Source organism: Bombyx mori, chromosome 23 (genome assembly GCF_030269925.1).
Source record: "Bombyx mori chromosome 23, ASM3026992v2".
In the NCBI taxonomy this organism is placed as follows: Eukaryota; Metazoa; Arthropoda; class Insecta; order Lepidoptera; family Bombycidae; genus Bombyx; species Bombyx mori.
The window spans coordinates 15,712,907-15,740,182 of record NC_085129.1 but is presented as its reverse complement, the minus strand read 5'-3'; the positions used below and the strand labels follow the sequence as shown (position 1 = coordinate 15,740,182).

At 44.6% G+C, this 27,276-nt stretch overlaps 2 protein-coding genes and 2 long non-coding RNA genes across 4 annotated transcripts; 2 read left to right on the top strand and 2 right to left on the bottom strand.

The window, feature by feature from the left end:
• Positions 1–4,268: 4,268 nt before the first annotated feature.
• Positions 4,269–11,203, bottom strand: CatD (cathepsin D). Its single transcript, NM_001043886.1, is given in 10 exon segments — positions 4,269–4,609; positions 4,758–4,964; positions 5,278–5,434; positions 5,853–5,939; positions 7,237–7,346; positions 7,746–7,864; positions 8,316–8,439; positions 10,537–10,663; positions 10,864–10,956; positions 11,056–11,203. Coding segments are annotated over 9 exon segments (1,155 nt in total). The 5' UTR covers positions 10,926–10,956; positions 11,056–11,203; the 3' UTR covers positions 4,269–4,447.
• LOC134201119 (uncharacterized) lies at positions 11,154–14,840 on the top strand. Its single transcript, XR_009976311.1, has 2 exons — positions 11,154–11,334; positions 13,572–14,840. It is a non-coding gene; the product is annotated as an uncharacterized LOC134201119 (long non-coding RNA).
• LOC101736545 (PHD and RING finger domain-containing protein 1) lies at positions 13,768–25,972 on the bottom strand. The gene is made up of 10 exons (XM_038019203.1): positions 25,590–25,972; positions 25,057–25,488; positions 22,606–22,701; positions 22,093–22,527; positions 21,168–21,431; positions 17,373–21,083; positions 16,023–16,470; positions 15,047–15,141; positions 14,427–14,555; positions 13,768–14,033 (listed from the first exon to the last, which is right to left on the bottom strand). The coding sequence occupies exons 1-10, from the start codon at positions 25,719–25,721 to the stop codon at positions 13,929–13,931; spliced, it is 5,847 nt and encodes a 1,948-aa protein (XP_037875131.1). The 5' UTR covers positions 25,722–25,972; the 3' UTR covers positions 13,768–13,928.
• LOC134201121 (uncharacterized) lies at positions 22,365–23,906 on the top strand. The gene is made up of 2 exons (XR_009976314.1): positions 22,365–22,545; positions 22,939–23,906. It is a non-coding gene; the product is annotated as an uncharacterized LOC134201121 (long non-coding RNA).
• Positions 25,973–27,276: the final 1,304 nt, after the last annotated feature.

Here is a 27,276-nt window from a genome sequence, read left to right as displayed (position 1 = left end):
TTTAGCAGTGTCAACTTGATATTTCTATTTTAGTAACTTAATCTTCCAGTGGTTGTTGTTCACAAGTATCTATAAATATAGATTGTGCACGCATTGTTTGTTCGCGATGAACGAGTTGGTTGTATTTTCCTAGTGGATAAATATTTTCACTAAAGGATTTATCGAATGCTATACGTTTTCTAAAAGAGCAAAGATGGTTCTCGGTTCCTGCTCCGGCATTAGGATACTTATAATCCTAATTACTGTTAATATATCTCTGTGTGGAGAGTTTCATATGTGACGAATTATTATCATGTTATTTCAATAAAATGATACATCCTTGGAGTCTTAATATTTTATTATTATATTTATTACAGCACGAGGAGAGCTTCTCCTCAAACAGACCTCTTGGAGTGCCTCGCTTCCCCGAGGCACATCCTGTTTCTACAAACTTTGACAAATTTATTGGACTATTTGGTACATATCTAATAGCTGACGTATTAACTGACCGTTGTTAACTTCATAAATACATTAGTATTTAGAATGAATATATTCTATACTGGATTGGTAGTAGGAAATACCTTTGAACATTTTGTTGGCTCCCGTACACCTGACTTCTTCAAGAAGGGCGTTGAAATATGACTACTGCGTTGACAGAGATGCCTCCATACCATGGGGGCACATTTTGATTGTTAGAAACAAAATAAAGAAGTAATTTCCCGTTGATTAAATGGTGATTTCGTAGGTAGAGACATAGCACGTACCAAAGTAATGAAATGTGTTATAAAACAAACATTCCAATTGACTCTGAAAGTGGACATCGCTCGAAATGTCGACCTCAAGTATCCCAATACTTATGGAACGTTGCAGGGATACTCCTTGGAATTGCGGCACCGTGCCAAAGGGGTCCTTCTTCTCAGTGAATGCGCAAACTTGTGTCTTCAACGGGTTGAATTGAACCAAGAGACAGATAGAGAGAGTATTCTTTATTGTACACCAACAAAAAAAAAACAATCCATCAATAGACAGCATGTCATTGATATACAGGATGAAAAGCGTGGGGGCAGTGGCGGATCTTCAGTGTCGCCTTCAGTGTGGCCGCCCTAGGCCCCAAGCCATCAGCCGCCCCTTTCTCAGCATCCACCAATATAGACTACATAATGAAATTACTTTATTGCCAATTTTTATCTAAATACTTAGAAATTTAGGCAAAACATTTAATTTTATTTCGCAAGAACATAAGTTGTTACAACTAGTTATTTGCTCTAACATACTCTGCCTACTTGGCATACTTGGTCATGATAACTTTTACACGAGTGTTATCAACATTCAACACTTAATTTCGAGATAAATATTTGAATATCTAATTAAACACAATTAATTTGTACAGAGCTACTTGTTATCGCAAGTGCGGGTGGGAAGTGTGGTTAAAAGAAACCATAAGTTTAGTATAATAAATAATAATAATAGCTGAGATGATAATAGAGTATTTAAGGATGCGGTATAGATTGCACCATACAGTGCAGTCCGCCTGCCATACTTTATAATAAGTTTTTTGACACGATTGGGGCCGTCCCTAAATCTAGCCGCCCTAGGCCCGGGCCTACCGGGCCTAAGGGTAAAACGAAGGCGTTAATGATCATGGTATCGGAGCAGACACCGTCTAGAACAACCGTGATGCTCCGCCCATCCAAACAGTTAGCGATCCACTTGCAGAGTCCCTCGGGGATTCCGTAAGATGGTAGCTTCGACAGAAGTACCCTATGCCAAACCCTTTCGAAGGCCTTCGTGATATCCAGGCTTACAACGAGAGCCTCGCCCTTGCTCTCCAAGGCTTCAGCCCACCTGTGAGTAAGGTATAGGTACAAGAAGATCGTCAGCTGAGCGACTATGACGGAAACTATACCGTCGGTCACTGATCAGCTGGCGATCCTCAAGATACATCAGGAGTTGCATATTTATTATTCGCTCCACCACCTTGGAAAGCAAGGAAGTTATCGCGAGAGGCCTATAGCTCGAGAGGTCCGACCGGTCATCATTCTTAGGGATAGGGTGAATGTAGGCGGTCTTCCATGAAGATGGAACCCTGTTAGTGCAATAAGAGAGGCGATACAAACGCGTTAGTGCAGGTGTTAACTCAGGGAGCACGTTTTCAAAACCAATGCGGGGATGCAATCTGGCCCACTCGACTTATGGGCATCCAGGAGTCGGAGCTCTCGCCTAACTGCGCACTGTCTGAAGCAGAGCTCCGGCATAGAGTTATCACACTAGGGGATGTTCGGTGGTATGCCACCCCCGGCGTCCACAGTCGAATTCGAGGCGAAGAGTTAGACCAGAAGGTCAGTCTTCTGGGCCAGACTATCATCGGACTTGCGCAGTGGTGGGAAACTAGACCTGCAAAAGTTTCCTTCTGCAGCTTTGGCAAGCGATCAAAGCACAGCTCCCGAAGAGATAGCTCTTTAGTCACTCGCTAACTCTAGCAACGTGCTCCGACTTCGCCTTGGCAATAACCTTCTTGTAGGACCTGTAAGCGGCGTTATATTTCCGCCTTTCTCCTAAGACGTTTGGATCCTGACGTCTCCTGGCAGCATCCCATGCCTATGACATGTCCTTCATCAAACGAGGCTTGTTGAGAGTATTAAGCGGTAGGCAGCGGCTTGGCTCTGCCCCTGGCTTGCTGAAGTCCATGGGCGACGGTAACCATTCACCATCAGGTGGGCCATATGCTCGTCTGCCTACAAGGGTAATAAAAAAAAAATGCCGCCTATGCGGACCGCTTGAGGTCTGCAGCATCCCTTATGGCATTGTTATACTAGGGTCCGCTGCGACCCCCGACGGGCACCTCAGAAGAGAAAATAAACAATTCCATACCCTGGGGTACCACGTCTTTAAAACGGTCCGCACAGACGTCAGGATCACCAAAGGAAAAGCAGAACTGCCCCCATGTGTAGGATGTGTAAAATTCACGCAATCCATCCCAATCAGCTGACATATATCGCCAAACTCTTCGATACTCGGTCGTCGTCCGACGATCAGGACGAGAGTGGTGTAGTAGTAATAGTGGTAGTGGAGCGTCGACCACCACACTGTATCCGGCTGAATCGGTGGTCAACAGAAGGTCCAACAGAGAAGGCTCGTGCCCCTCAATATCTGGGACACCAGGGTGAAATCGTAAGCAGCCCGACTCGGGAGGTCAGTGGTTCTGGACCCCAACCACTCTTGGTGGTCAGCGTTAAAGTCTCCAAGGACCACCATCTCCACAGATGGGTACTACTCAAGCACGCGGTCAGTCCCTTCTTGCATATCAGAGCTGAACCTGCATAATTCCTATGGGACCTGTACAGGCACGCGTAGACTCGGGTACAAGCCTCGTGATCTACCCGCAGCCACAAGAGAGACAGGTCCCATTGTTCGAAGCCCTGTAGAAGGCGACAACAAAGATCCGCCCGGACGAATACGCACACCCCCGCTTTACGCAGGAAGTTGAGCTACAATACGTAGCCGGGGCTTTCAAGGTACGAAGTATCACCTGGAGCAGATATCTGCGTCTCCGTCAGAAAAAATAGGGCTGGCTGCGATGTATCAAGATGGTGGTGTACGGCGTCAAGGTTGCTGTGTAGGCCCCTAACATTGCTGAAATCCACATTAAATGTGGAATGGGAAATCGCCGACAAAGCCTTTTCCTTTTTCGAACTGTCTTATTATATTATTTTATTTTCGAGAGTGGATTGGGTGTGGTAGGATGTTCAAGGTGAAATCATGACAACACCTGAATAAAGCGGGGAACACAGTGTGTGCTCGACCACGGGTTGCGTGAGAGACTGACGCAGGGCATGGAAGAGCCCTCAGTCCACCCTGCGTGCGATCGCCGGGATCCACTCCGGTTTAATTTATGTAATAACTCATTTTCACTATGCTTGGCGAATAAATGATTTCTTTCTTTCTTTCTTTCTTTCTTTCCGACTCCGAAAAGTTTTTGTCAAACAATCACGTCCCGCAAACTCGCACGGGCGCCTGCTCCGTATGTTCCAGGTATCGTCAAAATTCACCTCCAACAAGGAAGAGGAAAGGGAAGGACTAGAACTGGCTCTCCAACCCACACGCCGGAACACAGCTCGGCTATTTGGCGGCGGACTCTAGTTGGAGGGTGGTCGCCAGCCAGTCGGGCAAGGTCCTACCACCGATTGTGTTTTCGGCTCCCGTTTAGCACCACCCAGGGGTCACTTGTAGGGTATGGTGGGTTAAACCTACGGAAGTGGGAAACACCAGCCCCTAATCAAACCATCAAATTCAATATTACAATTTCGTATATTAATCTTAGTTCAAGGAATAATATAAATCATACATCACATTAAATAGTTACTGTAATGTAATTTTAGTACAACATATTGATTGACCGGCCGCCAGTTCTAAAATAAAACCAGTTTAATTAATGAAAATGTTTAATTAATGCAAGCGGTCGCGCGGCTCACACGGCGGGCGCGAACCCGAGCTGGCGGTTCCCCGCGTCGAACTCCGTGTAGTACTTGCCGATGAACACGTCCCCCAGGATCCACAGCGGGCCCATGGGCTTCGGCACGTCCAGCGCCATGAAGCCGGACAGGCACACCGTGTGCCCGAATTGTGCCACCTGTCACATGTACAAACAGTCACCATGTCCTTTACTTACGTATGACGTCAGCGCATTATAAATGATTCCCGTCTGATACAATAGAAACTACGAAAGCTGTGAACTGTCCCCGCAACTCGTCTGTCTGGTCGGGGCGTGTGCAACTCACCCGGAGCACGTAGTCGTTGCCCTCGAGCGTGAAGTCGTTCCCGGCGATGGTAAAGGTGACTCGCGGCAGGTGCGGTATGAGGCTGCAGTCCACGACGTACTGCCCGAAGGCGATGGCCGTGGCGCCCACCGCCGCGTTGAGGGCTTCCACCTCCTTGGAGGGCCCGGCGATCAGCGACGTGCCCGTGTCGGCGATGGCCGAGCAGCCCTGGGGGGCGGGAGTTTAGTCATTAGTGTTTCCTACGAACTTGAAGTGACGTCATCTGTAAGTATCTTGTGTCCTATCAGCTTGTGCTTCTACTCAACAACCAACACTGAGGTGGGGACTAGGCCGCGCCTGTAGCACAAGTTGTTGGTTGGGTTGTGTTGTGAAACAACTTCAAGATTAAATATTTTATAATTTCAATGTGTTTTATTTACTGTATTATAATTTTTATTTTTAAATTATTGTCTATTTTTATTTATAAATGTAATGGTGTCACGATTATTCTTATAAGTAAACATGGTCGAATAGAGCGAACCTGGGCACAGAAGCGGCTAGCGTTGACATTGACAGAGTCCATGTGGAACTCCCAGTACGTGTCCCGGAGTAGGGGCACCCGTACGAGGTCGCCTCGGTAGTGGGCGGGGTCGGAGCCGCCCAGCAGCAACTCGCCGCCCGTTGTCGCCCCGGGGTCCCTGGACCACAACACGGGTACGACGTTCAATCAAGACCAACAACAATGGCTGGGTCTCCAACTTTATGTTCTACAGGGCGTGCTCCGAGATACCGTTTGTATACCATAGCAGCGCCGGCCGCCGCAGGAGAGCACGGCCGAGCCGGTTGTTGGGCCACACTTTTTTATATTTCTTAAAGGTTTCGACGGCCACCATTAAACTTGAGACATGAAGTCGAGACATGAGTTCGAAGTTGCCCCGTTCACAACGGGAGGGGGTACTAGCGGCTTGGCATTGGTCTCGGTATTACATTTGAAAAACTCTGAGTTATCAAACTATTAGAAATCATTTAAGGACTCAAGATTTGATGGTTCCACCGACTGGATGTTGACTGTCCATGTCAGGTCAGGCAGACGAGTGACGTGAGTGAGGTACCCACCTGTTGAGATAGAACGAGAAGACGGGCTGCACGAGTCCCTGAGCCACCATGTTGTCGAACACCGGGGTCACATGGTCCACTGCGATACTGGAGCACAGACACATCGTTACAAGCCGCCGTACCTGACTCCTACCTCCTCGTGTCTTTTTTTTTTTCCTACCTAGCTGGTAGCCTAGAGAGGCTATTCCAGCGTAACTGTAACTAGTAGGTGAGCTCACGGGGCTCAAACCTGACGACGATGCTAACACGAACCCTAGCAAGAGTCGTGGTTCGCAGAATCTACCACCGGATCGGAAACGCGACCCACTGAGAAGATCAGCGAGAAACTCAGTGGGCTGTGTCTGAGGGTTAATTTACTCGTCGAGCCCTCCGTCGCAAGCAACGGGTTCGACGAGAACGGTGACCGGTGCTTGAAGTACCTAGAAGCACCGTTAGTGGATCGGGAGGATCCGAGATGACGTGGCTCGTGTCAGAGCTTCGGTGACCGCTTAGCCCCAGGCGGGCTTGCACTCGGCGAGTAGCAGACCTACTCGTACATATAGCGTGCGCACGACTGTTTTGACTATAGGATGAGTTCTTAAAAATTTTACATTTTTATGCTCAATACTTGTGAACTGATAAAAACACACATGTGGCACTCGGGGATTGCCGTGGTTAAGCTAATGCATAGCATTTTTTATCAACTTATGCAATTATAATTAGACAATAATAATTTAATATTAAAACAATAATAAAATAAGATTACACTATAGTTATAAACATTAACAAAAACAAAACATTAACTGTCTCCTTCACACTCATAAGCTAGACCGCGCGAGAGAGATGGGCAGACTTTTCATGATGCGCATGCAGTGCGACGTCACGCCGCGCGCTTATTCACAAACACTACACGAGCGCAACGTGTGAATGTGTTGAACACGAGCTACATGGTAGGCGGAGTGGGAGGTGTTATATTTCATTTTCGTTACGGAATTTCTTGATTCGGTCGCCGCGCTCAAAGCCCGCGATAAAAGCTATGAAATAGCTTAAATATAATTTACAAATGTTATCGGCATAACCTTGTATTCGTGATAAACTTTTTATTTTATAAAATATAATTGATATCTTGACGAACACAGAAAATTGTACTATTGCATGACGGCCATCCTCCTTGTATATATTTCACTGGATCTCATTCGGTCGGCAGCTCGCGAAAGGGGGAAGAGCGAGGGGCGCACGTGCCACGGTACTACACTCCTAACTGAACATATTTCCATGTGTAATAGTGACGATTATACCCGTGTGGGCCACAGAACTATGCAGATATTGAGTTGTGCGTTTGTGTAGAGTTCCGCTGCCCCGTGGCACCCCTGTGTACGTGTGTGTATGGACCGGTGCGACATACGTGCTGAAGGCCATCCCGAGGATCCCGTCGAACTTGGCGGCCACGAAGGCAAGCCCGGGCTCCGACACGGCCTCGGCGAACGTCTGGCGCCGCACCTTGAGCCCGCCCACCTGCGCGGCACGACCCAGATTATTCACTTTTCTGATTTCAATTCATAAAGCAAGTAAAGTAAGAGAATAAGCTTGCTGAATAATCGCGATATACGAATCTAATCTATACATATAAAGTCGATGTGTGTGTTTCCTGTAGACCTCGTCCAATCAGTGAACCGGTTTCGAAGAAATTTTCAAGAGATCTTCAGATTGGCCTTCAGATTGGCGCTCGTCATATGCTTGGGCTTATCTTGTAAATAATAAAAATAAATATATTTTATTTATAATTAAATGAAAAATTTATAGAGTTCCTCGTGTTGTGACATTCCCCCGAGACAAGTAGCCTTGAAGGACCTTGTAGGCGTTCCGTGAGCGGTGTGACATCACAAGTAATTAGAAGAAGACAAGGATACTCACGGTGACATCATCAGTGGAGAGGAAGCCGGAGAGGCTGCCGGAGCCGTACTGTATCGCGAACTGGGTGCCATTCGCGACGTACGTCTTGGACTTGCGGCTGTCGTACTTGTTGTGCAGCACTGGACACGGTCAGGACACAACTTAAGTCTGCTTACATCGGCCGAGGACAGTCCGGCTTTTGCCGAGTTCTACGTGACCCTAAAGTAGCACGCTCTCGACGGCCACGTCGGGCCTTGGGTCTGCGTATTACCGGTGACCAGTACCACCATACGTCTTCATGCGCACCGGTCTGCCTGTTGCTACCGGTCTCGAACAACAACTACTCACGCCCGTCTATGGACTCCGGACCCAACCAACACCAGCCGAGTCCCGGACTCGCCTACTCACGCATGTACTCCGTATTAAACTCCTCTTAAAGTTAAGCCAAGTTAAATTTATACAAAATGAAGAGTATTCACGAGTTCTCACAGTTAGTGAATTGGTAGTGATGCAGACTGACGAGCTTTTGGTCCAGCTGATGTTAAGCAGAATAAATTGTAATAGAACAAATATATGAGCAGAGTTACTGACAACAAGCGATGTTGGTGTAGTGGCACTTTTTGGAAGGCACCCAGAGGTTGGAGGATCCGGTGTCGAATACCACCTTGAACGACTGCGGCGGCGTGCCGATACTGATCACTCCGTAGTACTGAGCCTGTAACACAAGTCCACGCGACCGTCACATCTTCCAGCCACGACAGTCTCGGCTGATGTTCTACGGTACGAGATGCAATATTTTTTTTATGGCTAAGTTAAGTGGTTACTGGAACCCATAGACATTTACAACGCAAATACGCCACCCACCTTGAGATATAAGTTCTAAGGTCTCAATATAGTTACAACGGCTGCCCCACTGCTTCAAGCCGAAACGCATTACTGCTTCACGGCAGAAATAGGCGGGGCGGTGGTACCTAACCGTGCGGACTCACATGTGGTCCTACCACCAGTAATTACGCAAATTATAATTTTGCGGGTTTGATTTTTATTACACGATGTCATTCCTTCACCGTGGAAGCCGATCGTGAACATTTGTTAAGTACATATTTCATTAGAAAAATTGGTACCCGCCTGCGGGATTCGAACACCGGTGCATCGCTAGATACCAATGCACCGAACGTCTTATCATTTAGGCCACGACGACGTCTACAATAGCCCGTTACAGGCTAAAAATGGTCATAATTTATTTCATATCTCATAGGTTCGTGCAAATTTATTAATAGACCGACATTCAGCTGTTCTGGCGCCCTACCAACACAATAATGGCACGTCACACGTCAGCGGCGTGGCAGAATAACACTACGACGTTACAATATTTGTTAGATGCGCCAATATTATGATCTGATGAACCGACATTTAAAAAGGAAAAAAAAAGCAAATCGAACCTTTTTGGTTTTATTATTTACAAAGAGTTCTAAGAACGAAACGGCTGACGTATCGCTCTCACTCTATAGAGATCATTAAAGATGATTTAATTTCGAACAAATTAAGAGACGGTTCGAGGTGAGTAGGTTATCGCCCGGCGACCGCTGACTCACAATCAAATGTTTTGAATACAGTTCACCTCTAAATGGATTGAAGCCACTAAAAGTGGTTGAATGACTTAATGTTGTTTTGTACAGTAATCAAAACATTTCGAAATTCGTAGAAAACAACTATAAAACACTTATACAACATCACAACCTGGATGTTGCTGACCGCGATGAAGAACAAAGCCGACGTCTTCTATTACACCTGCCAAGTTGGAAAGCTTGCATCCTTCGTCATAGAAATATGCAGAACGTTTGCAAAAACGAATCTTTATAGCGGCACACCCTACGGACATTAAGTCCGTGCAGACATTTCAGTCAGTATCCACAAAAGTTAATATTTATGCTCACTTCGTTTTTGAATACGTTAAATATTAATGATTTCAACAGTATTGATCCAATTTCTTATTGAATAGAGGTGCAATGTAAGGGACATTGTAGTATTTTATTGTTAGAGTTCTTCTTAGCCTCAACAACAAAACTACCAACTTAAATAGTTGCATATCTAGTTAAAACTAAAAAGCACTAACCAGGAACAGAGTGAAGGCTGAACTTTAATAGAAAATAAAGTATATATCTCTGTCTGTTTCTAAGCATCAACCATTTCCATAAAAAAGGAAGAACAGTTCCTTGACTAACAATTTAAAATAAGTTGACTAGAAGTTGCACTAGTTGAAAATTTCACCTAGGGGCACAATGCAATGCAATGCATAAATAAATAAACTGCATAATTAATTATGAATTCAGGTTATCTTACGGAAAAAGTTTTTTTTTCATTTTCTATTAAACTTACGCTTGTAAACCTCATTATTACTATTAAATATAGATAGTTATTGAGTTGAGTTATAGCTGTTTAATGGGGTCACAAATCTAACCAAAGACCATATTTTGTTAAAAGCAATGTATTTTGGTTTTTTCCTGCATAAACCTATTACTATGATGTCATCAAGTGGCTGCAAACATCAAAAATTAAAGCTGTGTTCATACACAGCACTTGTTATCTATACACTGCAACAAGGAGAAACTCTCCTGTTGAATTAGAAAATACTATACTTTCTCTATTGTTTTACAGATTGACACTTGGGAAACTCAAAATGCAGTTGTGGATATTCACTCAAAGAGCCATCTATCAGTGGCCAAAGAGCTCATAAGCATAATCCTTTAAGCCTATCAGTCTATAATTTATATTTAGTTAAAGATTGTGTATGAAAATAGAATTCTCTTACATCAAGATAATTTGACAATGGTTCGGGTGAAGGGCCAGTCACATCGTATTTTAATCTCAACAGCTCCAGTTCAGTGCCAACCTCATGAAAGTGGGTTCTCGCAGTTTTCATACGATGTAATGGCACCCTGCACAAACACAATCAATCATTTCATGGAAGTTTTTAAAAACACTATTCTAGTAATTATGAAGCATTCCAAAAGAACTTTATTCTTGTTAGTGAAAGTATCAACACAGTAAAATAATAAAAGCAGTAAGCATTTAAAAGCATACTATGCATTTTATGCATTTTTTGATGAAAATTATATGTTGATGCATCAAATCTTACCTATATAGTGCCATTACGGAGCTGGCGATCAGCGCCAAAAAAAATAAAGATATCTTTCCCATTGTTGTTTTTAGAAGCCGCAACTAGGCGACTCTGCAACACACGAAATGAATTAAATATTTATTGCGACAAGTTTTTAATAAAAAAAAACATTCTGGATTTAGGCAAGAACGGATTTCTATTTCAACGTACTGCTTATGAGAAATTGACTATTGTTATTTATTGATTTATTAAAATAGAACACTGTGACCGTAACGTCTTGTCAATCGAAAAACAACGCAGTAAGTAGTAAAAACAGATTAAATTATGTCACAAATCGCCGGACATCATTGAAAAATTTGAAAATCACAACAATTGACAACTGCTAAGTGACATTGACTTTTTCATTTGAGTTACAGACTGCATTAGATGAGTTGAGTTGCAAGCTGGTTTGCATGATAATGGAAACAGATTTTTTTACGGAAACGCGAGGTACGAAACTGTATGAATTGTTTTATTTCTTAATTTAGATTTTCTTCTGGTTTAAACCTATTATTTAAACGTAGTCGGTGTGGTGGAGCTCGATGGAGCTTAGTTGGTAGTCGGTTTTGCGAGGCGCGCAGGGCAGTCTCTGCGAGGAAGGTAGGTAGGAAGGAGAGGTAGAGGACCTTGGCCATCCTCGTCTCCCTTGCCTCTCTGAAGACGCCGGAGTCCGACATAGCCCGGTCCGTTACCCCCTTCGACGGGGTATCCGTAAATGGATTCCCCAGCGTTAACAAAAAAAAAGTTTTAAACGTATAACACTGGTTGATAAGTCTTAAACATTTGTGAAACTGAATAAATGTAGGAAACTATTAAAAGTTGCTGGATGTGGCTTTTAAGGATTTTCCAAGAAGTCCACCGAAGACAGTTAATTCTCACAATTTTACTGTAACTTTATTTCATGTAGTCTCGTTTCATCCCATTTTATTTAATTTGATTAAAATTTCAGTTAAATTAACTTTGTTTCATTCCAAAAGGAGGAATTTAAAATAAAAAAATTAAATATTAGTGAACCTTTACTTACAAAGTTGTCGCTTTACAATAATAGCCATTTAAAACGTAGGTAATGTATGTATGGCTGATAAAAATAAGAGTAATTATGGAATACTATTTCCGTCGCGATAGCAATGCTGCACAAACGGTTAACAACATTGATGACGTGTGCAGTGTAAACGCTTCAAACGGGCGTCAGACTTGTTATTGATTTGTCCTCTTCCAAGATGGATTTTGGTTTAAAAAAGGGACCCTGGGAAAAGGAAAAAGGGATTCTGTATTTGTATTGTAGATTTGTGATTGCAAATTCTATCCGGTGGTAGATTCTGCGAAGCACTGCTCTTGCTAGGGCTAGTGTTAGCAAATCCATTCATATTGAGTCCGTGAGCTCACCTACTCGTCCGGGTGTAGCTGGAATAGCTGAAAAAGCGGGCCGCTAGGATGCGCTCGAGCATTTTATCAGACTCGTCTAGCAACACGATGGCCGTCCCGCGGACTCACCTGTGGGACGCCCATCCTTCCTCAACAGGACCATCCTGCCTGCCAGTCTTTCGTTGCGACGGGAACCGTCCAGGCTCGAGGCACGCCTGAATAAGCTCCCCGAGCCGGTCTATTAGGGCACTGAAGGCCATACCGACCCGACCGTACGGCGTCCGGGTCGAGGGTCACGTCCTTCACTGAGGCAACGAGGCAACGTGCTCCACGCCGCATCCATCTGGCGGAAACGAACTCGTCCCAAGCAGGGGTGAGGCGTATTTATCGGAACAGTCAAACGAAACAGGTTCGTCTATGAAAAAACTTGGAACTGTTGTCTATAGACCGAAACAACTGTTCCATTATATTCGATATGTTTCGTTGTCCCGTTCCACAGCAAACAGCCAGAAACGAAACAGTTTGGAGCAAGCTCTTTTTGCTTTTCACGTACAGAAATAGAAAAAGATAGCATATACATCCTTTTTTTTAGCATATACATCCTGTTCCCCAAACAGTTTGTAACATGCTCTTTTCTCCTTTCACTTATTGTAATAGAAAAAGATAGCAATAACATGCATGCACATTTTGGCAAAACTAGTTTCACATTCATTAATATTAATAAATCAAATTGTCAGTCCTAAGCATGAGAAAGCATGAATGATTAAAGGAGCACTATCTATCAATTTAGTATTATTTATATGTATTTATTTTATGTATTTCATTATATATGTACGTGTATGTATATATTTATGTGTGTAATTGTGTATGTATATAGTTTGATATATTATGTATTAGTGTTTATTTTTATTATTTTTATTGTTAATGTCTATAGTATAAATAATTAAATTAATTAGATTGTACTCATCTACCCACTCATGTAAAGCTTTCCTTCTTTGAGAACGGTTAGCTGGTAGATAACTCAATTGTTGAGTTAAGCTCGCCATTTTTTTATATCTTATCGCAATTACTGTATTATATTAACAGTGTGTACAAATAAAGAATAATAATAATAATAATAATAATGATTGTTTTCATTTCAAAAAATGTATTAAAACCATTTCATATGTTTGACTTGTTCCTATATGTGAAACATATTCTACTTAAAACATTATTAAACCTGTTGCAACACAACAGGCTGTTATTTTGGAATAGGCTACTGGAACTGTTCTTTCACTGAAACAGGAACAGGTGGAACAGGTCTCTAATTTCATCTGTTACAGAGCATCCCTAGTCCCAAGACACAGGTTTTTTTTATTGACATACATTATCGACACCTCATAAAGGTTACGATCCAAATTCAATTACCACAGAGCCTTGGGATGTACTCTACTTGCGGTGTGCCACATGGACGAACGGGAAATGTTATGAGAATTAAGCATTAGTTCATCACGGTCATCGTATAAAAACACCAATAAATATTATAAAATTATTTGTAATTATAATAAATCGACAAACATAATTAAAATCTAATTTTATTTAAATAAAATTCTTTTAAGTAAAATACATTGTCCGTAGTCCGTAGATATAAGCAGCATTGACACGGTGACGTCACACGTGGGCAGACGGACGCGCGGGTGCTACGCGAGGCCGAGCTTGTGTTTCTTCCGGATCTTCCTCACGTAAGCCTCGATCAGAGCCTGGATCTTCGTGGGGTTGATCTCTCCTGTTCTGTTGTGGCAGATCTGGAAATATAACGCGTCTTTATCATGTGTCATTAAAAACAATAATTGTCTTCCTGGAGTTAGTCGTGGCCTCCTCTCAGCTACCTGGGGCTAAGTAAGCTCGCTTGGGTATGCTGTGTGAGATAGAATAGTAGCGGGTACTACCTAACCTAAACATAAGGAGGCTGAGTTACTCGACGGATCTTCTCAGCGGGTCGTGATTACGATCCGATAATAGATTCATTCACGGAGCTGCTGTTGACTTCTTAGGTCTTCTTTGGAGGCGCTCGAGTAGTTGTTAACAAATCCTACCCGTCCTGGCTGAGCCCTTACCCGCCCACCTGTCCTGGTGAAACTGGAAAGGCCTCTGGGTCACCAGTAATCCCTAAATCATTAAAAAAAAACAATGGGTACCTTGGGGACAGCTCGTCGGAGCACATCCTTGTACTCTTCTTTAGTGATGCGCTTTCTGTTGTAGTGCGGCTTCAAGACCAACTTCACTTCTTCAACCACTCGCTCCTGTCTGTTGAGCTTCTTCAAGAACTGTGTTACAGAAGTACATTTACTGTATGAATCTATACATACTATAACACATAACTGGTTACAATATTTAAAATCATATTAATATATTGAATAAAAAAAAAAACTTGTTTCCCCATTGTACACTGGCACACTTAAACACACAAACATTATTTCTTAATTTACTATTATTTCTTGACGTTCGCATCTTGTGTCCCGCAGCTCTGAAATTGCCATTAAAATATGTTTTCTTGTATATTATTAATTACTATTGAGAGAATGGCAAACCAGGCACTAAGTTAGGTCTCCCCCAGCCCCCTGGTGATGTATCGAACTGAACTGCTGGTACAACGTCGATTTGGTCTTTGCATAGTTGTTGACGTGCACACAACCAATCTCTAGCTTACTTGACTTAGCTTCGCCATAGAGCTCAGCTCTAGGTCGGCAGCAGCTGTATCATGGTAGCGAATACACCTAATACTAAAATTGATCCTAACAAATATCTCGATACTAACTTTACTCTTGACCTGCATCTCGACCGCAGAGCTGGGGAGTTCGTCCAGTATCTTCAAACTATCTTCATCTATTTTCACACCTACTTGAGTCTTCCCTGCAATGGATATGTAACTATTGTTATTTATCGGATCTCTATAAATATAATACCCAATAGGTAAATAATAGTTTTGATGTATATATACATATACAGTATATATGTATACAGTGTTTTCCGTTGGGTACACCTACCAAAATTTTAGATCATTTTTTTTGAGTTTAAATGGGATCCTGAATAATTTTTACTTATAATAGGTGGCATTGCAATCGATTTCTAATTTTTATTGATATACATATTTTGGATTACCATGCACAACCCACACCTCGTTTTCTTAATATTTGAAACCTAACTATTCATATATAATATATTAGACGCTTTCACAATAGCAAACCGTCAAGTTTGTTTATATAGACACACTAAAAACATTATTTATAAACTCTCAGTAATATAATAACAAAAAAATCCTTATTGATACTGTCCGAGCGTCTGGAAGAAAGGTATAATTAGACACAATAGACGGCGCGACGAACAGTTTCCGCTACTGCGTGGTGCGTGTCATGTGAACACGAAGAGGACAAATAACTGAGGTATTCAAATTAATTACTACATGTCATATTAATTTATTTCTAGGGAATATGATCATAGACGTATGTTTTTCCTATTTGAGATTTAGATGAACTAAATCAAAAAAATAATAAACGCGTGATCACCGGTCAAAATAATTTTAATAGTGTTTACGATTCGCGATTACGATGAAAATACTAAAAACAATTCTAGATTCATGGATCACCGATCGATAAGAAAAAAACAAAAGTCTACTGCTCAGGAAATGCGAGAATCCTTGGTTGAAGGTGGATCACCTATGTTTGTTAACGTGGCAGGTTGGCCAGCCTGCTAATCTTTATTGAATGCGCAGTGGAAAACAAAAGAGTTCTAACCTTTGTGACGGTCGAGTTTGACGGGCACTTTAGCTGCGTTGGAGCGGGACTTGTGTCGGGGCCGGTCCAGCAGCGCCTCAAACATGTCGCGGCGGGGCGGCTCGAACAACTCCCCGAAGTCGCTGGAGCCCGGGGAGTACGGGGAGTCCTCCCCCGGCAGGGACACCGCCGGCGCACCCCCCCCACCGCTGCCCAGGGGGACGCGTGCTATCTTCGCCGCCGGCATCGGCTTTATAGGATCCGACTTGATCGGAGAAGGCTTCGCCAGGAACAGCTTCGGCGGCTGTGTCCGCGTCGCCTCCGGCAACACGATGCGGGGTGGGGCGGCGGCCGGGACTTGCGGGGCGGCGGCCGGCGGGGGCCCGGGGGTCACTTCGGCGGTCGGAAGGGGGTCGCACGGCGGCGGCTCCGGAGACACGTCTCGAGTAGACTGCAGCAACGCCATCACCTGTGCCCACCAGTGACGCGTCTCATTTTAATCTAAGTATAGTAATAAACATCATCGAGGAAAGATTTTTTTGCGAGTATCGGACGCCACGGACACGTGCCGCGTAATGGAGGGGAGGGGGGCACGTGCAAGGTTCGTCGGAACTTCACGAACAAAGCAAGAAACATACTCCTATAGTAAAATTATTTTGTCCGTGCAGTTTGGGTCATAAAAAATCGGAGCGGTGAAGCGAGTATTTCGCTCTCTCTTCCACTCACGAGCCTTATGGCCGGGCATAGTGATGCGCATTATTGTTGTCGATAAGCGCTATCGATAGTGTATTTAGTTTTGTCATTTTGTGGGTTAGTGGTAAAAATCAAAGAATAAATCACTAATCGAACACTTACACCACATATCGCCGCAACAAGTTAAGGAGAACGGCAGAAATGAACACCTTGTAACTTTTCGGGATCTATTCTTATTTCAGTGAAAATTTTTAACACATTGTTGATAACACGTGCAAATATTATTTTGAATAAATTCTGCCGTTTTGATACAAAACAAAGGAGTTGCCATTGTGTCACTAAAGAAATTCAGGGAACGAATGCATAAAAACACATTTCTCTTCGACATATTGTACTATAATTTGCAAGTAAGTACAAATGACTCAAAACATAACAATGTCTCACCTCCCTTTGTTTTTATCGATAATGGCGTTGCGCCCGCGCAACATGCTCACTGCCCTAACCGGGCTATGTTTTATGACCCAAACTACACGGACAAAATAATTCTACTATAGTATTGTTTCGGAGACACACAGTGCTCCTGCTGCAGGACCATAACAGCACTAAGCTGATTTTGTGGAATGGAACCTTATGTCTCAAGTTAAGAATGATCATATAATGCAATTAAAAAAAAATTACCTTTTCCATGGGTGACAGCGGTCTTCTGTCGAGTACTTCGTCGGCGGACATGTTTGTTTTTTGCGCGGCCTCGAGCGTGATGGTGGGGCGCGGCGGACTGAGGGCGGGCGCGGGGGAAGGTGCGGGGGAGGGAGAGGCGGAGGCGGACCTCGTGGGCTCGTACGGGTCGTACGCGTCCGGCGAGTCCGGGGGCTCGGGCGGCGTGTTAGGGCCGCGGCCGTCTTCCGGGTCTGCGGCTGGCGCTGGCTCGGCGGTCGTCGGCTCGGGCGGAGTCTTCGGTCCGACCGGTTCAGGCGCGGCAACCTCGGGGGCCGGCGCGGGTTCCCTCTCCCCGGGGTCGCTGTCGCTGAGCACGATGACGTCGCGCGGGGACGGCGTCAGTTCGCGGAATGGAGACCGCTCCAAATCAATGATGGCGACGGGTCGCACACCGACTTCGGGCTCAGGTGCTGCGGTCTTTCGTTTGCGACGTCGTCGCTCCCGACGTCTCTCCCGTTTGTCGTCATCGACGACTCTGTCTTGATCTTTAAAGCTAACGCTGACCAGGATGTTGTCGCCGGACGTGAACACCTCCTTGGACGCTCCGCCGGGATCGCGCGCGTGGCGACGGTGGCGAGCGGGGTCGCGGCGCCGGCGGGGCGCGGCGGGGGGTGTGCGTGGAGACGCGAGGCGGGAGGGAGAAGTCCATTGCGCAGGAGCGACAGGGGCACCGGAGACGGCCGGGGGCGCGGGGGAGGGCGAGCCGCGTGTCGGAGACGGCGCCGGAACCCTGCTCGCGCTTCGATTTCGAATTCTGCGTCGCTTAGGCGATTTCTTTCGAGGCGATCGTCGTTTCGAAGCTGGCCTTTCAGATCTTGCGCGTTTTTTTCTCTTGGTGGATTTGGGGCGTGGACTTCTCGAACCGGATACTGATCGTCGCCGTTTCCGGGCACGTTCGGTTGAACGACGTCGACGCGGCTCATTTCGTTTGCCGCGAGATGTGGACGTTCGCCGCCGCCGTCGGGGGCTCGGAGAAAGTGCGCGAGGGGTGGCGGGGCGGTGTGGGGAAAGGGACCGGCGGATGCGGACCGGTGAAAGGCTAGGACGAACCGGAGACGGTGAGCGTCGAATTCTCGGAGTAGGCGATCGACGCCGTCTCGAGTTTGACCTCTTGCGGCGGCCGACGGGAGAGAGAGACGTGAGCCTTCGCGGCGGCGACGCTCGCCCCGGTGAGGGAGTGCGGCGGAGACGGGACGGCGAGCGGCGAGCGCGAGAGGGGGAGCGCCGAGGCGGAGGGGAGAGGGAGGGTGATCGAACTCGAGGTGAAACGTCACGCCCAAATTGATCTTTTCGTTTCTTTCGCTTTTCACTAACAATATTTCTGACGTCATATCGCTCGAGATCTTTCCTCTTTTCTTTCCTTTTTCGCTTACGTTTTTCTCTTTCCGCAGAGTCAGTGGACTCGCGACGGTCTCGCGTTCCGTTTTTGTCTCTTTCCCTATAATTTCGTTCCTTACCGTTTTTGCTAAGTTTCTTAAATTCAACATCAGTTTTCTTTTTGGTCTTTACTCGTTCTTTTGCATCTTTTTTTGTGTCTTTCTTTTTCTTCCTTCCTTTGCCTTCGGAGTCCTTTGCGTCCTTCTTGCTGTCGAGGGGCGGCGACCGCAGCCGTTCGGGCGGTCGCTCGGGGGACGGGCAGGGCGCGCCGACGGACTTCGGTTTGTCCTCCTCCGAGAACATCTCGTTCCCTTCGTCTTCTGATATCATTTCTGTGTCGAGTCCTTCGAGTCCTTTGTCTTTTTCTGTCTCGAGAGATGTATCTTTGGATTTATTTTCGTCGAGACAGGGCGTGTAGCTGCGCTCGTCCTCCGTCTCGCTGATTGACTCGGTCATCTTCTCCAGCGGCTCCTCTCCCCGCGGAGACACAGAGGCGGGTCGCTCGCGGTCGCCGGGCTCGGACGTCTCCGAGTCGGACTGCTCCGTGTGATCAGATTTATGCGCAGTCTCCAACACATCACTGCTCGGTATAGTTCGGTTATCTTTTACGTTTTCACCTCCGTCGGCTGCAGGCTCGCACGAGGCTTCGGGGAAGGCATCTGCTTCCGTCACTTGCTTGGCGCTATCGAGCTCGTGCGAATTTAGGTCACTATTGTGCAAGTCGGATGAGGCCATCTGTGAAACTGCATTATCTTTATTATCTTCCGAAGAATTCTTTTGTGTTACAGTTTCCACTGATTTTTTATCCGTTTCCACGTTAGGTTCTACGCTTTTGGAAGGTGAACTCTCGTCTTCTGGAGGAGCTCCCGATTCTGCCGGCATTGAATCTTCCTCTTCGTCGTAGAGAGACACACGCTTCTTTATCAACGAGGGAGCGTTGATTTTTATTTTTATGGGGCTTCGAGTGTCGGTGGTGATGGGACACCTTTTCGATACTTTTTCGTTGTAAATTTCATCAGATTTCTTTTTGGGGACAGCATCGAGGGGGGGCGGCGGCGACAGGTCGTCGTCCTCCTGCACGAGGTCACGCAGGTCGTCGGAGGGGCGCGGGGCGGGGTTCTCGGCCGGCAGCACGCCCGCGGCCGCGTCGTTGGCGATGTGCACGCTGGTGGCCGAGTAAATTGAGAAGTTGGGGCAGTCGCCGTCGTCCTCCTCGTCGCTGAGGGGCGGCGGCGCGGCCAGCAGCCCGCGGTGCTCGGCCAGCACCTGGCGCACGGCGTCGTCCAGCAGGGCGGCGGGCACGGCGGCGGCCTCCATCCCCGCGGCCCCCGCCCCCACCCCGTGCGTCTCTCCCTCCGCCTCCGCCTCGGTCTCGGACTCGGCGACGGATTCATCGATCGACTGAAAGTTAGAATTTGCACTTTTGACGTCAACGTGCGGTCCCTCTGGCGGGAGCTCGGGCTCCTCGGCGCTGTCGTCGTTAGTGGGCTCGGTCGGGTCGTACTTGTCCGTGTCGATCACCAGGTCGGGGTCGCTGCGTTCGTCTTCCGACCGCTCGACCTCGTTGTTATCGTCGAATTTAAAGATGGGCGGTTCTGGCAGAGGACGCGCCGCCACGGTGGGGCGGTCGTAGTGGTGCGGTGCCGTGCGCATGTCTAGAGGGTTGTCAAAGCCCCCGAAGGAGTGGCGCGAGGGATGCGGCGGCACGTAGGGTCGCCAGGGGGGCGGAGCGCGTGGTGGGGGACCGCGGTCCGAGTTGCGGCGGTTTCGATCGGAGGGGACGTCGTGTGCGAGCGGATGTCGCGGGGGCCACCTGCCGTAGTCTCCGTGGAGGGGGGGCTCGTCGCGCCACGCGTCCATCGGACGGTACGCGCTTCCCTGTCGGTCGTCAAAGTTGGAATTCTGATTTTGAGCCTGTTGACCGCCGCCCGCGTACCCCGCACCCCCGTAACTTGCACGCCCGAACCCCGTGTGGCCCTGCTCCCGGTGATAGTTACCGCGGTAACCTCCTCCCCAGCCGCCACTGCGATGCTGACCCGGATAGGAGGGTGCTTTCTTGGCAGAATCCTCGCCCTTCGTCAAGTCGACTCTCCCATTCGTCGTCGGGTCCGAGCGCTGCTCCCGAGGCCTGGCGATCGGTGATCGTAGTTTTATCTCGAGCTTGCCGTCGCCGGTGACTGACATTATTGAGTTCTTGGCGTGCAGCAGTGTTTGACTCTCCATTATACTCGACAAGAGATCCGGCGCGGAAGCAGCCACAGGCGGGGATGGAATGCCAACGGCCTTTCGTCTTGCCTGAAAACAAAATATAAATTCAGCAAAAATGTGCCCATAGAAACAAAATGCACCGTGTCGTTAAAAAAAAACACCAAAACAGACCTGCCTGTGAGCGCTCAACAGAGCGGAAGTGGATCTCGCAGCCACGGCCGTGCTGGCAGACTCCGAGTCGCCAGGCGCCTCGTCCGAAAAGTAGTCTAGCTCCAGCGGGTCCCCGAACAGCCGCAGGGCGGGGCGGGGCAGGGTGCGGGCGAGGCGGGTTGGGGCGAGGGGTAGGCTGGGGGGACGGAGGGCGGCGAGCCGGACGCGCACACTCTCCCGAACCAGGGCGCGCCGGGCCGCCGTGCGAGTTTTTCGCTTCCTTATCTGATGGTACAATTCATTTGAAAATATACAAAATCTTTATTGCACTTGTAGTTTGATAATATTAATACTACTATTCTAAATAACGCATTCCAAACTGGTCGACTGGTTTTATTGTATCGTTCGGTTTTCCTGAGACTTGACACACAGCAAGTCTGTCACAATAAATACTGTTACAGTTAGTTCAACGTTTATCTTAATATATATATACATTACGTGTCACGTTGTTTGTCCGCGATGGACACCTAAACTACTGGACTGACTTTAACTTTTTTTTTTAATATGTGTTTGCCTCCAACTTAGGCCAACAACTGTTGCACCCTGAGTGCACAGTCAGAAGCTCTAATTTCTGTACCACCGTTAATTGAAATGAAAATTTTTTGGACACAATATTTCAAAGTTTTTATCATTTTCATTTCAAAAACAATCAGCTTCTAGGGACATCATTTGATTTTTACACGAAATTCGTATTAAATTTCTGTATATAGATAGTTTTGAAGTAACACGCTCGATGTATATACAGTATAGATAGTAGACCGTAATGGGACAGAAATTTCCCCTGATAACTACTTTACTAAGAAACTGGTCGTCATTTTAACATAAGTATTGTAAAAAATAATGTGAGATTAAAAAACTAAAAATGAATCAATTTGCAACAACTGACCTTTTTTCTTGCGACTTTCTTTTGTACTGTTTTGATTGCTACTTTTCCATTTTCAGCTTCTTCATATTCTATTATGACTGTTTTTTGTCTTCTATATTTTCGACGCCTTGTTGGACGAGAAGTTGTCACTCTGCGTGTCCTTGACCCTCGAGAACTACTGCTTTGAATAGATAGTGAACCTCGTGATGTGGAGGGAATGACATTTGAGTTTAACACATTGCCTTGTGTATCTGAAGATATTGATGGACCTTCTATTGTTGATCTCTGTCTAGATGATCTCCTCACATTACGAGGCTGTCTAAGTGGTGAAGGACGAGGTCCAATCGGCATATACATATCTACGAACACATCTGACAGGAGGTCGTCCACCTCAGAAGTGTGTACTACATCAATCAAGTCATTACAGCTGGGACAGTACCACTGATCTATAGGGACCTGTTAAAAATTTAAATGGTAAGGTTTAAGGTTAAAATTTAAAAAATTCAGCATAAAAAGCTTTTTTCAGAATAATACCTCAGTTAAAGGGGGGGAAAGGCACTGCATGTGGTATCCGAGGTCACACCCGTCACACAATAACATTGACTCTTCATCTCCTGACCTTCCACATACCTAAAAATTCAAAATCATATTTTATAAATATATTTTTATACTGCTGGGATTTAATGTAACATGTGTATTGAATGTCAAGATATACTCTATCAAAGTGATCATTTATGTAATAAAGTGTACTACTATTAGGACCTTGAATAAGTTCTCACTGTTTCTTGTAAGATGGCAGTTGCAGTACCCTATTTGTGAAATTTAGAATGGTAACAAATATGTAAAGTAGTCTTATGATCTGTGCAGGGTGGCAGGCAGGAGCTGGATGAGAGAAGCGGAGGACCATGCTCAATGTGTGAACTACTGATTCAATGGTAGAAAAGAAAAGATTTTTTGCACCACAGGCGATGAAAAGTGGATACACTACGATAATCCAAAGCGTAGAAAGGCATGGGGTAAGCCCAGCCATGCATGAAAATTCTCTGCAAAACCAAATATCCAGGGTTTGAAGTTTCTTCTCTGTATTTGGTGGTGTCATCAGGGTGTAATTTATAATGAGCTGCTCAATCTGAATAAAAATATCACAAGCATCGCTATTGACTTCAATTAATGTGTTTATGAGCCTTAAAGAAAAACGGCCACTACACGAACAGAGACAGGACAAAGTGATTTTGCTACATGACAATGCTCTGCCTCATGTTGCAAAACCAGTGAAAGCCTACCCAGAAACGCTTCAATGGTAAGTTCTAGCCCACCCGCGGTATTCACCTGACATAGCCCCTTCTGATTTTCACCTATTCCATCCGATGGCACATGGCTTAACTGACCAGCACTTTCATTCATATGAAGAAGCTAAAAAATGGAACAATTCTTGGATAGCCTCAAAAGACAAATCGTTTTTCTGATGCGGAATGCATATACTGCCAGAAAGATGGGAGAAAGTAGTTGCTAGCCTTTGACAATACTTTGAATGAAATCTTTTTGTTGCTTATATTAAAACAAAGCTTTTATTTTGAAAGTAAATAGCGAGAACTTATTCAAGGTCCTAATATAGTAAAGTGCAATACTACCACGTCATGTAGTATTAAGTATTAAAATACATACAATTAAATTAAATGTAGATGTGTATCTATTTATTTTTGTATTTCATTGCCCTCTGTACACTTGAATCTATCAATGTCTGTTTTTTCTATTTACTTTCTACTCATGTGTAATGTTAATAGTGGAAAGTTGCATGATTTTGTTTACATATTTTTAATCTCTATATACAAAAATGAATTGCTGTTCCGATGCTGGACCGATTTGGCTAATTTTGGTCTTGAATTATTTGTGGAGGTTTAAAAGGTAGATAAATATGAAAATGCTCGGAATTAAATAAAAATAACAATTTTGTTTTTCCTTTTGTTTGTTTTAAGTTTATTTTATACAAAAGTTTAGGTCTTTTATTTATCGATTATGGCACTATGAAGTCTGCCAGGTCAGCTAGTATATTATAAGGATGTTTTGTACTGTTGGTTCCTCAAATAAATAACTTTAAAAAAATTATTTAAATTTTGAAAATTTTATAAATTATGTGGAATTACTATAAGTGTGGAGTATTGGAAGCCCTCATAGACAAGTATCACCACCTTGCCTATTTCCTGCTGTAGAGCAATCATGGTTGGAAATGTCTGAACCATCAGCCACACTATACAATAGATTTAAACCTCATGCCACAAGGTGGGTAGTGGCATTCACATTCTGATTTATATTATCACCACATAACACTAAGTGGGCCGTAAGCTCATTTTCACTAATTTATTTAATTAAAAAGGTACTGTAAACAAGCATATTTCTACACTGAAATATTCACACATTTGCTCAATTTAATTTTGTACTTTATTCCTTATATTCTTTAATATTATGATTATTTTAAAGGAGTAAATAGAAAGACTAGCTTTAAGGTCAGCTGATGTTCAGGGGTTAGCTGCCTTAGACCACACTTGACACAAACTCTTTATTCTTAAATCAAATTGAGCAAATGTGTGAATATTTCAGTGTAGAAATATGCTTGTTTACAGTACCTTTCCATAAAGACAAACACCTTTACAAAGATACTTAGTTACATTGTTCCGTTGATGATAAGTTAAATAGCCTTATTTTCAACTATCTAAACCCAGGCACACTATAGTGGCTTTGTATGATATTAATAGTAGTATATTTAAATCACTATTTCTCAACCTTTGTGGGTTTTATTTGTTTCTACTGAACACTAATTATTTTTCTAAAATAAAATTAGTCTTGGCTACTTTTATAGTGATAACTTCAGCGTTTCAGAGATTAGACAGAATGAACTAACAGCTAAAATGAGTTTTATGTTACAAGTACAATATATACTTTAATTGGATATTACAAGCACATTTAAATTTTATAAGCATAGCTCACCTCACACACTGTTGGGTCTTCAACCACCAGTACGTCTACAGAAGGTCTCCTTTCAATAACTTTCACTTGTTCAGTGCGCAGTACACGTCCACCGGCACAAGCTCTCACTACAATAGAGTCAAATGTCAGCCGATCCACAGGACAGGTATTCACATTTTTTGACCACTCAGTAATACAATCCAGACAAAATATATGTTCACAACTTTGAGGGGTTCCTACTTCTTGATCAGTAAACCGCATAAGGCAAATGGAACATTTTTCGGAGTTGCCTTCTGAGCTGTCGGAAGCGAACCCTGAGGTCGGCCTCGGTACAGCGTCGGCGAGACATGCAGCACCCTCGCTGTCCGAATCCCGTAATTTGGGCAGAGCCCGTCCTCGACGAGTGCGCACCACCTCGCTACCGCTGCTGTCAATCTCATCGTCGCTCACTACCTGTAACACGTAAACACATCATCACTTTTCTTGTCTCTCACAAGCTTCTGCAGGTTGTGCGACTTGTTTGCCATTGTAATAAGTATGATTGGATGCATCACCCTCATTCGGTTTCGACGTGTCCCGACTGCAGTGACGCTGTCGTCGCTCTCGGACTCGGAGGATGACAGAATCGTCACTCTTTTAATTTTACGTTTAGGTCGCGGAGGCGAGTCCTCGCTGTCGTCACTCATCCTGTCTAGCCGGACGCCTTCTTTGAGTTCAGCGAACGCGACACGAAGCCACTCGCAAAGGTGTAAACGACCTTTGCGCTATTAATCCCTAGCTCCGTTTGTTTGACTTATCAAAACTCATTCGATATAATGGTCTAAGCCTTGCATAATGCTAATATTCAAAAGATTACAAGGCATTCACGTTCATAAAACTTATTTTATTTTGACAGCAAGCCGCTATCGATGGTCGTTCAGCCATGTTTCCAGAGAGTCCAGGGACTTTTTTATTTTGCAGTTCACTTTGATAGGCAAAAACGACTTATGTCATAAAACCCTATGCATAAAAATTATCATTTTGCACTGAACTAAAACTAAACTAAAATAAAACGACAGTAATTAAAGTAATACTCACAACAATGGTAGAAGTGTACAGGCATAAAGCAATTTACAAAGGAGCTGTTTTCTTGGGTCTTACGAAGACGGCCGACAAAGTTTGGCAAGCTTAGAAAGTGTACAACATGGGCGTGCTAGACAGTTTCATATTTTTCTTACGAGGATCCTCAGCTCCTCTTCGGTCTATAAAATGACATTCCGCGGTAACCTCTGACCCAGTAAGAATTTTCAGCAATGATGCAACCATTTGCTAATCCAGTAGAAACAGTCCCTCGTTACGAAAAACTTAACGGGCAGCCGTTTTGAAAGTGGTGCATAGAAGCAAATCCAAATAAAGGTACATCCGTATTCTTTCAAAGAAAGAGTTCGAACCGAAACTTCTCTCGCATCAGGTGTACAAGGCTCTCACAAGATCACATACTTCGGTCAATGAATACTGGTGGTAGGACCTCATGTGAATCCACGCGGGTAGGTATCAACACCCAGCCTATTTCTGCCTAAAAAAAATAATAATCTTCAAGACGATCTGGATCTCGAATCCAGTCATAAAATTATTATATGAATAAAATAAAAACGACACGATAACCGTCTTATCGTGGCCACCACAAGATATACTCCTAATCCAGCTCATACAAGAACCAGGCACCGTCAACGCTGTAGTCATGTCCTTACGAATTTTTATCCCATCTCATCTCATCTCATTTCATTTTATTTCACTCCATTATTTTATCATTTTTCATAAAAATAAGAATGTAAATTAAAATGAGACATGACATAAAGATCTTAGTTACCAGGTCATAAAATCCATTAAAAAAAAAACGAATTTAACAGTTCATGTAACTCGTACATCTCACTGAAAAGCTCGACGTAAGCCTTACCGCCCTTACCCCATAGCATCCCGTTAAGTTTCTCACCTGTAACTCGTACATCTCACTGAAAAGCTCGACGTAAGCCTTACCGCCCCTACCCCATAGCATCCCGCTAAGTTTCTCACCGGATCTTCTCAATATTGAAGTACTTCTCATATTTCAATCTTGAAATCTTTTATTATTACTGTTGCTTCCATAAGATGTTGTTGTGTCCATAAGATAATGTAGCTACCGGCTTTCATAAATATTGATGAAAGCAAGGAAGAAAATTAAATGAATTATCCTCCAAGCCCCAAGTCAGACTTCATTAATTA